Genomic DNA, 12,468 nt, shown 5'->3' with positions numbered 1-12,468 from the left:
TGCGCCAATTGCACCGCAGCAAATCAGCCATGTCAACGGTCGGAGACGTCTCCATCTTGGCACCATGGCATGTCCAAGGGTGCATTGGCGCAGCGCATTGAGATGCTGGAGGCACAGCTCTCTGACATCACGGAAAGAACGCCATCTGCCAGTGGAGACCCCCCTGTAAACTCGCCAGTTGCACTACAGGCTGCCCAAGAGGAACGTCAGCCGCTCACAAACGGCCGAGTCTCGGCGTACTTTGGGCCTTCATCCGGCGTGACCATCACCGAGAATCTGAGTCGGATAGTAGAGGACGCTGCTTGGACAGATAAATCGATTCCGATCAGTGACGCAGATCAACAGGAACAACGGTCGCCTGCCACTACAGTTGGGCAAGGCGACGTTGTGCCACCTGACGATGTGGTTGGGATGCAACTCCTCGAGGGATACTTTAGCAATATGCACATGCGATTGCCATTCGTCGACCGCGCGGAAATTCTCCAGCTACACGCTAGACGATCCGATTCGCATGACTTAAGCCCGCAAGAGCGATACGGAATGTTCAAGCTGTTCATGGTGTATGCCATTGGAGCTGCGATGCTACAGGTGACTGAAAGACGCGACTCGACTCCCCCCAGTGCATTTTTTGAAAATGCAATACAATTCGACGACACACTCCGGGAGTCGCTTTCCATTGCTGGAATTGAAGCGCGGATGCTGATGGTCCTGTACGAGTTGCGATCGAGCTCTAGCTCCAGCGTGTGGTACAGCATTGGCCTGGCGATGCGGATCTGCACTGATTTTGGGATGCACCGCGAAACACACTACAGGAGTCTGAGGCCGTATGAGGCGCAGCTGCGGCGAAGATTGTTCTGGAGCGTATACGTGATCGAGCGATATGTGTCGTGGTCGCTTGGACGACCATTTAGCATTGCAGAGGAGGAGATCGATGCGAAGCTTCCGGCTGACACCGAGGTAATGATCAACCACGATGACAAAGTGAAAGACCCATCGAATGTCGCGGATAGAGCAGAAATACCAATCCTCAGACGATTCATTGCCACCGTTCGTCTGCAACGGATCATGTCCTGCATACATACCAAAATCTACCGCGTGGACAGAGAAATGTCTACATTAGTCCCAGAGATTTCTCCGTTATTGGCTTCGCTGGAGGAGTATAAATTGGCACTCCCCCCTCTGGAGCCTCACGAGGATGACTTTATCCAAATGCATTGGAATAACTGTATCCGTGCTCTGCTTCAGCCCTTCTTGAGCATTCTCAATCCAGAGGATGGTCTTATCAAGACCTGCCTGCATGCATCAGGCCAGACGTGCCAGTTTTTCAAGCGCTTGCGCCAGAAGAATGCGTCGGGATACTCATTCCTACTGGTGAATGCGGTGTTTGTTGCCGGACTTACAATGTGGTTGGTGTCTTTGCACCTTTCCAGATTGATCTACCTAACCCTTCTCTTAGTTTCTGTCTGTTCCGATCTCCCCGTCTGTGGACAACGAGCGTTGCAAATGATCTTCGCGCCTGCTCGTCGGCGCTGTTCGTCATGGCGGAGCGCAATCCCAGCCTAAGAAAGTATCGCGACGGCTTGGAGAATACGATTAACCAAGCAATGGACTTTGTCAATGAGGCGTCATCTGGTAGTTTGTGTACATCGAACCAGCCTACAGCGGGAGGAGAGGCGCTGCAGATACCGACCCTGGCCATTCTCGAGGACTCTGGTAATCCTACGGCGAGTGTTTTGGATTCGCACGCCGCACCTTTTTCGGTAGAGGCTCGGGGACACGGAGATCCTCTGGATGTGCGAAATCCGTTCACAGGAATCTTTACCGAAGACTTTTGGACTGGAGACGGGTTCAATCTACCCCTGCTGGATGGCTTTGCTTGGTGACTTGCTTAACTTGCGAAGTAGTAGTGATGGCAAATTCATTTGGAACAGAGTGACTACTTCAATCCAACGAACCAGCAGAGTGCAGACAGACCACAACATGAGAACTACCAATGACACGGGGCAAGAGTATCTTCAATACCTAGGTCCTCTCTGCGCGACTTGCTTGCGGGATCAAAGTATGGGATCTCACCCACGCCGACGGCACGGTTACCGCTCCGCGGACCGAATCCTTCGTGATCGCCTGTGGCAGTGTGGAAGACACTGCGGTTGTCCCAGATTGCTAGCCAGTGCCAGTCAGCTTACAGTGCAGTTGACGAGGTCCAAATCACCTACCAATATCATTCGGCTGGTTCCATTTGAAGCGAACCTGGAGATCATGTCCGTAGGTGATCATGTCATGGAACCATTGTAGCATGTTTGCGCTCTCTCTGCGCGTCAACCCGTTTATCTGCGTAGGAAAGGAGCCTAGGTAGCCCGTCAACTCCCCGGCATAAACAACCTGAAATCAAAAAATGACCACACTCACCTATTGGGAAAATTGACTTCCACCCAGTGATCGGATTCGTCCTCACAACTGGATGAACCGCCGACAATTCTCCTCCCACATTCACCGGCGCCCCGCGCTCCTTCTCGTACAGCTGAAACTTGCCCGACCGCGCCAGCCTTTGGAAACCCACACCCGCATGGGTGGCAGTCAACGTCTCCAGAAACGCCCGGTAGGGCCTACTGATCCGATCGTAGATCTCGTACCCGGATGCCCAGAGCGTGTCGCCTCCGGTGGTGGGCAGCTGCACCAGGCGCAAACTGGAAAAGTCCGCGGGGGCTTTCTCGAACGAGATATCGCTGTGCCAGACGGCCGCCATCTTCGTGTAGTCGGATCCCTTGTAGAGGGTCTTGCGGCCCTCCGAGTTGATGGTGCTGATCTGGGGGTCTGGGTCGCCGAATTCACGTGCGTCGTTTGTGACGGGGTGGATGTGCAGGCCGTGGGCGGATGGACGGCCGGTGAGCTCTCCCATGCGCAGGATGAGTTCTTTCTGGAGGTCATTGGTGAGATCATCCTGGGCACGGAAGAAGACGACTCCCCGTTCAGCGACTGCGAGGTGTTAGCAGTAGCTAGAACGCAGTACTTGTGGGATTATTTACCCATGATGGCCAAGTCGCGAATGCGCTGGTCTGCGGTGGGAGCGCGGAGAATGTCATCGGCAACGTTGCAGGCGCCTTTGACAAACTCGTTCCCAATCACGGGGGTTACCATGACGGGGTTGAAATTGTCCAGAGACCCGGTACTATGCTGTCGTTGAGTCGGCTGCATCGTGGTTGATCCAACTGCCATGGTTTTAAAAGTATATATTGAGAATGACAGTTGTGATCCTTCTTGAACTGTTGCTCATCCATCTTGGAGATGATGGTCCTAGTATATATACAAATGACCGACCTATACGTAGCTCAGTTAAAGGCTTGCAATGCACCTACATCAACCATGTGCCATTATTGATGCCATCGACATTATCCACATCGGCTTTCGGCGTTAGGCCTTAGGCCATCCCTCCGCTTAGTATCGGAGCTAGTCCTGAGGCATCCACTTTTAGCCTGATTTTGTTATCGCCGAGCGGGGGCCTTATCGGATGTCGGCGAAGGACGGCCAATCACAGCTCAGGAATCCGAGATCTGATTGAGTAATGGCCAGCCGAGGATGCCCCAAAGTGGACTAGCGTGTGTCACCCCCCGCATCTTTTGATGTCTCGGTTTCCCCATTGTTGATCTTACTTCTGTCATATATCCAGGAACGGCGCAAAAGTGTTGTTGAAAGGTGCACAAAGAGCAGCTAATACACGGTCAGACTATACCACTCAACATGGAAGGCGACACTCTACCCCTAGCGCAGTACCTCTTCAAACGTCTGCGTCAATTGGGTGTAGACTCTATATTCGGTGTACCTGGTGACTACAATCTGACCCTTCTGGATCACGTCGTACCCTCGGGACTCAACTGGGTTGGAAACTGCAATGAGCTTAACGCGGGGTATGCTGCGGATGGATACGCCCGGATCAAAGGTACTTACTCTCCTCCCTCGTCCTGCTTTGACGGACGCTGATTACTTAGGTATCGGTGCGCTGGTGACCACCTTCGGTGTTGGCGAATTATCCGCTGTCAATGCCATCGCAGGCGCCTATGCAGAGAGAGCTCCTGTCGTACACATTGTTGGGACTCCCATGCGCGCCTCACAGGAGACGCGCGCAATGATCCATCATACCTTTATCGATGGCGAATACCAGCGGTTCGACCGCATGCAGGAACATGTGACAGTAGCGCAAGTCAGTCTGAGTGACCACCGCACGGCGCCTGCGGAGATCGACAGAATCCTGCTGCAATGTCTGCTGCACAGTCGACCGGTGCGCATTACTATACCCGTTGACATGGTGCCCGTGCTTGTCCCCACAGCGGGGTTGGCGTCGAAGGTCGAGATCCCGCCTCCGGTGCGCCAGCCGCAGGTGGAGGAGGCGGCCCTGACTGCTGTGTTGCAGAAGATCTATAACGCGAAGAAGCCCATGATCTTAGTTGACGGAGAGACAAGAGCTTTTGGTACTGTTAATGAAGTGAATCATTTTGTCAAGACGACGGGCTGGCCTACATTTACGTCCGGCTTCGGCAAAGGCTTGATTGACGAGACTCTACCCAACGTCTATGGAGTGTATAGACCTGCTCACAAAGAGTTTGTCGACTCGTGCGACCTGGTCCTGGCTTTCGGACCACACTTTAGCAACACCAACACCTACATCTTCTTGGTAAGACCGCAGGACGAGACGAGTGTTCTACTCAATCCAACCTCCGTCCAAGTCAATAAAGACATTTACCGTGATCTCCCAGTCAAGTATTTCATTCAGCAGCTCACACAGCGACTGGACACATCTAAGATTCCCGCACACCAACATAACTTGGTCCACCCCTCGGCCCTGGTACTCCCAGAAGTGCCTCCTACCGACCTCGTTACACAGACTGCCGGCTTCTGGAGACGACTGTCACCCTTCTTCCGCTCTGGTGATATCGTCCTCGGCGAAACGGGAACGCCAGGCTACGGCGCCAATGATTTTTTCCTCCCCCCACAGACCCGTCTCTTCAAACCAGTCACCTGGCTGTCCATCGGATACATGCTTCCGGCTACCCTGGGAGCGAGCTACGCGCAGCGAGATCTGATTGCACGAAACGAGTACCACAACATCTCCACCGCCCGAACAATCCTCTTCATCGGCGACGGCAGCTTCCAAATGACCGTTCAAGAGCTGAGCACTATCATCCACCACAAACTCAACGTCATTGTCTTCTTGATCAATAATGATGGTTATACGATCGAGAGGTGCATCCATGGCCGGAACCAGGCGTACAACGATGTCGCCCGGTGGCGGTATCTCAAGGCCCCGGAGCTGTTCGGCGCGGATCAAGAGGGCGAATATGCGTCGCGGACATGGGAGATTCGCACCTGGGCGGATTTCGACTCTGTGTTGAAGGATGACCTGCTCGTGAATGGCAAAGGACTGCGGATGGTGGAGGTGTTTATGGACAAGTTTGACGCGCCGGATGTGTTGATGAACTTGCTGAATGCGCAGATTGCGAGGGACAATGCGCAGAACTAGGTTAGCCAATAGACTGGTAATTTAATTTATGCTTCTGCTCTGTGCCCCTCTATCGATGATGTAGGCGGTTTGTCGGCGATAGGACACTAGCTTGGCATCTCCTCTACTTAACGCCGAATTGCGGGGAGACCCATAGTGTATATTCAGAAGGCTAGCATTGAAGCCAATGTACCCCATTAGATCAATCTGCATTGTTATTGATACTATTGGGCTGTTATTTCTCATGATCTACCATGATGGTATCATCAAAATGCCTTCTCCTGCCTTGGCAGAAGATATATCAATCTCTCTTGGCCCGGGGCACTCGAGTATAATCAACTAAACACTCTCGCGCACATCAAACTAGGATCACATCACAACCATGGACAAATCCTCTAATACCAATGTGGAGTCCCTTGATCTCCAGAAGCCCAACAGGGAGGACCAGCTCGAAGAAACCCGTCGGTTCACCCCCCAAGAGCAGCGAAAGATCATCTGGCGCATCGACCGCCGGCTGATTGTCATGCTTGGCTTCCTTCATACTGTTGCCCTAATTGACCGGGGAAACTTGGGCACAGCTGCGGTGGCTGGCATGGTCAAGGAATTACATTTAAAGGGGACGCAATATGTGCGTTTGACTCTGGGTAGTACTTGATATCAGCTAACACCAGCAGAGCACTATTGCAATGGCGTTCTTCCCACCATATATTTGTTTACAGCTATTTGGACCACTCTTGGTACGCCAAATCGGCCCTATTTACTATATCTCCGGAGTGTGCTTCGTTTGGGGAGCCGTAATGGTATGTTTCTCGTTTCTTTCTAGGCAAAGAAGATCCTGACAAAGGAGATGTCCGCCGGATTTGTCAAACGATGGCCCGAGATGGTTGGTATTCGCGTCATCATCGGCGCCCTGGAAGCAGGCTTCTTCCCGGCCTCGATCTACCTCATTGCAACCTGGTATACCCGCTTCGAGATCCAGACGCGATTCGCCGTCTTCTACCTGCTCGGCTGTGTTGCGTCTGCCACAACAGGCATCCTCTCCTACGGTATCACATTCATGGTTAGTTCTTCCCTGTCTCTCTCGTATGAAAAAAACACAGCTAAATAAGAAGAAAGAATGGCCTTGCCGACCTCTCCGCATGGCGCTGGATCTTCATCATCCAAGGTCTCTTGACTTGCCTCCTCGCCTTCATCAGCTACTTTGTCCTCGTCGATTTCCCCGACAAGATGAAAGCCAGTCGACGTTCCTTCCTAACAGACGACGAATACACCTTCGTCATCGATCGCATCCACCGCGACCGCGCGGATGTCGTCGTCGAACCCTTCAGTATGCGCAAGTACCTCTCCGCCGGCCTAGACTTGAACATCTGGGGTTTCGGCCTGGTATACTACTGCACGACGACGACCGCGTACGCCATCGCCTACTTCCTCCCATTGATCTATCATGACGGCATGGGTCTCTCTCAAGGGGCGTCGCTTTGTCTGTTTGCGCCGCCGTACGCGGCCGCGGGGATGGTGATGTATGCGACCTCGTGGGTGGGGGATAAGTATCGGGCGAGGGGGCCGATTATCGTGTTCAATGCAATGCTGACGTTAATTGGATTGCCTCTTATGGTTGTGGTTCTAACTTTCCCTTCCATTCGATCATCGCTGATTGAAAATAATGTCTCCAGGGCTTCGCGACGAGTAACGGGCCGAGACTCTTGGGGTGTTTCTTTACCACCATGGGGACGAATTCGAATGTTCCCGCCGCGATGGCGTACCAGGTGTGTGCCTTTCGTCTTTCTGCTTATATGGATGTCACTGATGATGAGAAGGCGAATAATGTTCGCGGGCAGTGGAAACGCGCCATCAGCAGCGCCATCTTTGTTGGGCTGGGTGCCTGTGGGGGAATGACCGGATCGCTGGTGTTTCGCGCCGAGGATGCCCCCGGCTATCGACCGGGGATTCTGACGTGTATTGGGCTGACAGCGTTAAGTGTAGTGTTGGTTGGATTGCTTTCCGTGCGGATGCATTTGGAGAATCGGAGAGTGGACAGGGGGGAATCGGTTATTGGCGGGTTGGAAGGCTTCAAGTATACGCTGTAGTCCGCAGATGGCAGGAGGGGAGTCAATCTTGAATACAGTCAGATTCGATTTCCATACATCCAATGTACTTGATATTCCGTGCAGTAATAGTCTCATTGCTACATTCACGACGTAATCAAGGCTGCATATTATTTGACGAAGCAGAAACCTTCTTCCAGCTCTCCCGGGACTTCAACTCCTCCCAATATTTCTGGAAACGTGGATACTTTGCAATCAGGTCCGCAAACCCGAACTGTTCCACAAACACCCCGTAGGGCAGATGCGACAGATCCGCAAACGTCACCTGGTCACCGGCAAGGTACTTCTGCTTGGAAAGCACCCGCTCGTAGCCCTGGAGAGTCCGGTCCAGCTGCGCAAGCAGCGCCTTGACGCGCGCTTCATCGGTTTCACCCTGGCCCTTCATGGACTTCCAGACCTTTTCGTAGGCGATCTGTGAGACAAGGGGATCAAAGTAGGAGAGTTCCATGGAGATGGCCTGGTGATTGTCAGTACTCTTCCGAAGAAGTTGAATGCCCGACATACCTGCTGGTACAGAGCATAGGCTTTCAGATCAGACTCTAGGGGTGCGATTTCTGCTCCCTGGCCGCGGTATTTGGCGATGATGTATTGAGCAATGGCTCTGCTTTCTAGGCGAGAATTAGCACGAGAAGAACAATCGCTGCCTGGGAATGCTACCGAAGATTTGAACGCCTGTCTCGGTATCCTGCAGGACGGGCACTTTTCCGAACGGCTGCATTTCTAGGTAAGGCTCCGCCAGGTGTTCTCCCTTGGCCAGGTCGACGTTGACGATTTCAGCATCGACGCCCTTCTCAATGAGCGCGAGGCGCACGCGAGCCGTGCAGGTCGACCAGACGGATCCGTGGAGCTTGAGGACCATTGTTTCTGAACGGTGGAGTGGATTTGATTATTAATTTGAACTTGAGGTTGGGACTGTAAGGTTGAGAACTATGAAGCCAGACTGCGTCTTTATAGTCAATGCCACTTGAAAGTGGGGCCAGATTTGGGCAGTAGTTTTGGGCATGATTACCTAACAAGCAGAAAGAGCTTACGGAATTAATTCCGGCTCGCCGTGGGATTGGATTATTATCAATTTTCCTAGGCGTTCCTGATCCCTCGATCCATCGGACAGATCCTGCACGGACCGTAGCATAATATAGCGTACGGCGAATCTAGCCCTAGAGCAATATAGTCAGATCCAGATTGAACTCCCTTGTCGAAATAAGGGAAGCAGATCAGGGACAGGCGGATCCTTATGTCTGTGCCCTAGCCTCGACCTCATAACCCTTTATTGAAAAAGAGACGCCTATTTTGTCGCAGCTAGAACGCAATGGCTCCGTCACCTCGAGGATACTGTCTTCCAAGGTCCTCCCGTCAATTATCGGCAGGGGCTTTGGCCATGATGCATCATCCCTTATTTCACCAGACGACAATCTCTTCGTAAGGAATCTCCCCTGGATAGTCATCTCTGACAAATGAGGAAATTCATCTCTTGCATGCACCAGATCCATCATTTCAGCCAACATGATCGTCTCCTTCTCATGCCACCATCCAGACATGCACAAAGTCTCGAGCGATGAAGGAAGAAGGTCTACCAACTTCCTTGGAGGGAGCTGTTGATCGTGGTGAAAAAAATGAACCATCTGCAGCTGAAGATTCTTCAATTTTCGAAACTCTCGCAGCGATCCAACCCACTGGTGCTGCCTCTCAAATCCATGCAGCATAGAGCAGGAATCCGAGTCCAGACACAGTGTCTCGAGAGTCTCCGTCCTCGTTGCCAGGTTGGCTATTACCGTAGCCGTCCTTTCGAACATGAACGGACCGGAATCGTAGTACAATTTGAACGACCTCAGGCCGGTGCAGAGTCTTATCAAGCGCTCGAATCCCGTTCGCGAGGTACTCTGCCACAGCTCGAGATGCGTTACGTTCGACGCGCCATTCTTCATCTCAGGAAGAAGCAGATCAGAATCGTAGACCATCTTAGCCGAGAACACCCGCAGCGACGGCAGGTAGACGAATGGCAAGATCGTCTTCAACCCAATCCCACCTGCTCTTCTGCAAGTGGGTTTGAGAAGTACTTTTTCCAGTTTGCCCAACGGGCCACTTCCCATGAACTGGTCCTGACGCAAGATCACTTCGTCGACTAATTTTGCTGCGTACCGGGTCCTGCATTCTTTCCAAACCCATTCGATGTGCCGCAGGTTAGGCAAGATGTAGAGCAGGAGGGCAAGCCAGGCATCGCAGTTCTCCCTGTTCCGGAGCTGTTTCCGCCAAGTGGTCCACCCAGTATGGTAATCGACCAATTCATTGACTTCTGCGACAATCTTATCATCTACTGTTGGCATTGTTATTGAGTAGACATGCTTTTTGGACCAGGCGACCGGCCGACCCAGTATAAGGCTCTCCACGCTGAGGCGAGTCTTCTGATGGTGCAAAAGAAAATGAATCAGCCAGCTGAGGTCCGACGTGCAGTACCCCGCCAGTTCGATCGAACGGAACATACACGGGTATACAATGTCAAACAAACGATGACAACATATGGCGAAATGGAAGCGATCTTTGTGGCTGGTGATATGATCGGTTATTGACAATATGAGCTCTGTCGGGAGTGCTTCAAGTCGTTGCAGAGGCATCATGGAAGTTCATAGTAGCCCTTGCATGTACTAGCTAAGGCCGTGGGACATGTAAATGATCTGCGTGTTGTCGCAAGTCCAGCGGCGGAATAGCTTCGTATGCTCAGTCCATCAGAAATGCTCCAAGCTTCGACTACTTATCTGGTGGCGGCTGTGCGCTAGCCTCGTATTGTGTCGTTGCACTGCCTCGTTGGGCCCAAAATCTAATACTACTCTGGAGAGGCACTAAATATCCTGGTCAACCATTTGATTGGATCCTTCTTTCTCACAATAGGCTATCCCGTTTGTCCCCTGTCATTGGCGGTACTCCTCCGGTAAAGCCAACAGTCAAAAGCCATGCCAGGTAACTCACTCTCACCCAGTCACGGCTGGTGTTTACAGAAATTTTGAATAGCGGTAAAAGTATACCGTGCAAAATGGTGTGGGTAGCTTTCAGGTGCATCACACCAGCTGCTGGATATCCTGCTCAGAGATTTACCTACAAATCAGTCCATAAGCCGTGCCGATGTTGTCCTTGAGGTGAGATTGCCTGCGAAGAATCCTTTCCTTCTATTTAGCACCCGATACATGACTCTTATATATGCTATGTAGGGTATTATAAAGATTAGTCTTCTGATATCATTTTGGTGATGCGAGAGAATGGCAGAGCAGAGTGATCAGCCTCTCTCAATTTCTCTCAGCAGTTCTATTGAGTCAGATTCCATAAAAAAAGCTCAAATGCCGGGCCTGAGATTTATTCCCCTGAATTATAGGTCATTCTCGTCCCTGAATAAGACCAATAGAGCGAAAGTATATATTCATCCCTTGCAGAATTATCGAATTGCACGCTCCCGGGTGGCGCAGTGGCTGAACGCTTGAATAATCAAAACAATATTAACAATCACTAAATATAGATGGAAAAAGCATATGTATGATGAAAAGGAGAATGGTCCAGGATCAGACACTAGGCCAGTCGTTCTCCCACGTCAACTGGTTCCATCCAAACTGGTAGTCCTCGACGGCCTTGCCGATGCGCGTGTCCGCATAGTGATAGTACAAGACAAGCCCCTTGCTTGCGTCGTTGAGGATACCCCTGCGCACAGACATTAGTTCATTCTTTACCTTCTTCAATAAGGGGCGACTTACTGTCCGCCGGGACCGTAGACATAATCATGGCTGGCGAGCAAGAGGGTTCCTCCACTGTTCAAGCACGAAACACCGTTCTTGTCGACCTACGCGTATCAGCGTCAGCAGTGAGCGGTATAGAGAGACAATGGCGGACTTACGAATCCCCCCGTTGCCGAGGTCGACCGACAAACCGAGATATGGTACTCGTCGCCCGGAGCCGGCCAAGTATCATTGTAACCCAGCGCAACACCTCCGGAGAAGGTCAAGTAGAAGTAATTGTTGCGCTCAAACATGAAGGCCGCCTCCTGGCGATGGATTCCGCTGGCATTGTACGCGATCTGGTATGGCGTGGCGCCACTCTTCACTGTGAGGTCGCTGGCCAACTCCACCTGGAACAGGTCATTCCAGTAGGAGCCGAAGTTGAGGTACTGGGTGCCGCCGACGGCGATCCAGTTGGCGTCGATGGTATTGTACGGGCTGGCAGATGTGGACTGGATACCGGTGGAGCCATGGTCGGTCCAGCTGCCGGCTTCCATGGTCTTGGAGGTTGCAACTCCAATGGCCGAGTTCTGCGAGCCAAGCGATGAAACCGCGTAGTAGAGGTAGTATGTCCCATTTTGGTAGTGCACGTCGGGGGCCTGGAATGTTAGAAGACACGAGAGAGGTAAAGGGAAAGGGAGCATACCCAGAGGTTGGTATTCCCGTTTAGGTTGATGGAGGAGCCGTTGGGTAGGACATAGCCGTCGTCCGTCCACGGGCCCTCGAGGCTGCTTGCCGAGGCGACATGGATGCCTCCGCCCGTTGCGAAGCGAAAGTATTTGCCGTCGGATTTACGCTGGTACAGACCAGGATCATGGGTCCAGCAGTCGCCTGAGCAAGCACCGGGGTTTGCATAGGCGTTGACGTTGACGGATGCCAGGAAGAGGAGGATGAGCGTATATAGATACATGGCGAACCTTGTTTTGGTGCCTCTACTCGATATCATATTATAATGATTTCAAAAAGGTTGCACAGGAGCGAACAGCTCTATTTATATCATTCCTGGCCTACTTGGCGCCAGAGGAATCTTTCGGAATTTATCCTATATTGTCAGCCTTTGGACTGAATGCAGCCATCGTAGCCCTCACGGCAACCTCCCGAAAGCCAAGAT

The 12,468-nt window shown here is 52.1% G+C and overlaps 7 protein-coding genes across 7 annotated transcripts; 3 read left to right on the top strand and 4 right to left on the bottom strand.

Annotated features, from left to right (window-relative positions):
* Nucleotides 1-69: 69 nt before the first annotated feature.
* On the top strand, nucleotides 70-1,883 carry Asppvi_009226 (fungal specific transcription factor domain-containing protein; the record flags this gene model as incomplete). The annotated part of the gene is made up of 2 exons (XM_043305083.1): nucleotides 70-1,406; nucleotides 1,457-1,883. 2 exons carry the CDS (start codon nucleotides 70-72, stop codon nucleotides 1,881-1,883), a joined length of 1,764 nt encoding a protein of 587 aa, XP_043161018.1.
* A 104-nt stretch (nucleotides 1,884-1,987) lies between these two features.
* Asppvi_009225 (TauD/TfdA dioxygenase family protein) lies at nucleotides 1,988-3,216 on the bottom strand (the record flags this gene model as incomplete). The annotated part of the gene is made up of 4 exons (XM_043305082.1): nucleotides 1,988-2,163; nucleotides 2,217-2,348; nucleotides 2,410-2,976; nucleotides 3,027-3,216. The coding sequence occupies 4 exons, from the start codon at nucleotides 3,214-3,216 to the stop codon at nucleotides 1,988-1,990; spliced, it is 1,065 nt and encodes a 354-aa protein (XP_043161017.1).
* A 522-nt stretch (nucleotides 3,217-3,738) lies between these two features.
* On the top strand, nucleotides 3,739-5,515 carry Asppvi_009224 (alpha-keto acid decarboxylase family protein; the record flags this gene model as incomplete). Its single annotated transcript, XM_043305081.1, has 2 exons — nucleotides 3,739-3,937; nucleotides 3,987-5,515. 2 exons carry the CDS (start codon nucleotides 3,739-3,741, stop codon nucleotides 5,513-5,515), a joined length of 1,728 nt encoding a protein of 575 aa, XP_043161016.1.
* A 361-nt stretch (nucleotides 5,516-5,876) lies between these two features.
* Asppvi_009223 (uncharacterized protein) lies at nucleotides 5,877-7,581 on the top strand (the record flags this gene model as incomplete). Its single annotated transcript, XM_043305080.1, has 4 exons — nucleotides 5,877-6,122; nucleotides 6,318-6,554; nucleotides 6,611-7,114; nucleotides 7,168-7,581. 4 exons carry the CDS (start codon nucleotides 5,877-5,879, stop codon nucleotides 7,579-7,581), a joined length of 1,401 nt encoding a protein of 466 aa, XP_043161015.1.
* Nucleotides 7,582-7,696: 115 nt separating this feature from the next.
* On the bottom strand, nucleotides 7,697-8,458 carry Asppvi_009222 (glutathione S-transferase family protein; the record flags this gene model as incomplete). Its single annotated transcript, XM_043305079.1, has 3 exons — nucleotides 7,697-8,056; nucleotides 8,104-8,207; nucleotides 8,257-8,458. The coding sequence occupies 3 exons, from the start codon at nucleotides 8,456-8,458 to the stop codon at nucleotides 7,697-7,699; spliced, it is 666 nt and encodes a 221-aa protein (XP_043161014.1).
* Nucleotides 8,459-8,831: 373 nt separating this feature from the next.
* Asppvi_009221 (uncharacterized protein) lies at nucleotides 8,832-9,923 on the bottom strand (the record flags this gene model as incomplete). The annotated part of the gene is made up of 1 exon (XM_043305078.1): nucleotides 8,832-9,923. The coding sequence occupies one exon, from the start codon at nucleotides 9,921-9,923 to the stop codon at nucleotides 8,832-8,834; it is 1,092 nt and encodes a 363-aa protein (XP_043161013.1).
* A 1,224-nt stretch (nucleotides 9,924-11,147) lies between these two features.
* Asppvi_009220 (arabinan endo-1,5-alpha-L-arabinosidase) lies at nucleotides 11,148-12,267 on the bottom strand (the record flags this gene model as incomplete). The annotated part of the gene is made up of 4 exons (XM_043305077.1): nucleotides 11,148-11,283; nucleotides 11,337-11,422; nucleotides 11,477-11,956; nucleotides 12,004-12,267. The coding sequence occupies 4 exons, from the start codon at nucleotides 12,265-12,267 to the stop codon at nucleotides 11,148-11,150; spliced, it is 966 nt and encodes a 321-aa protein (XP_043161012.1).
* Nucleotides 12,268-12,468: the final 201 nt, after the last annotated feature.

Source organism: Aspergillus pseudoviridinutans, assembly GCF_018340605.1.
Source record: "Aspergillus pseudoviridinutans IFM 55266 DNA, scaffold_6, whole genome shotgun sequence".
NCBI classification, from domain to species: Eukaryota; Fungi; Ascomycota; class Eurotiomycetes; order Eurotiales; family Aspergillaceae; genus Aspergillus; species Aspergillus pseudoviridinutans.
The sequence above is the reverse complement of the archived record's forward strand: the minus strand, read 5'-3'. Positions and strand labels throughout refer to the sequence as shown.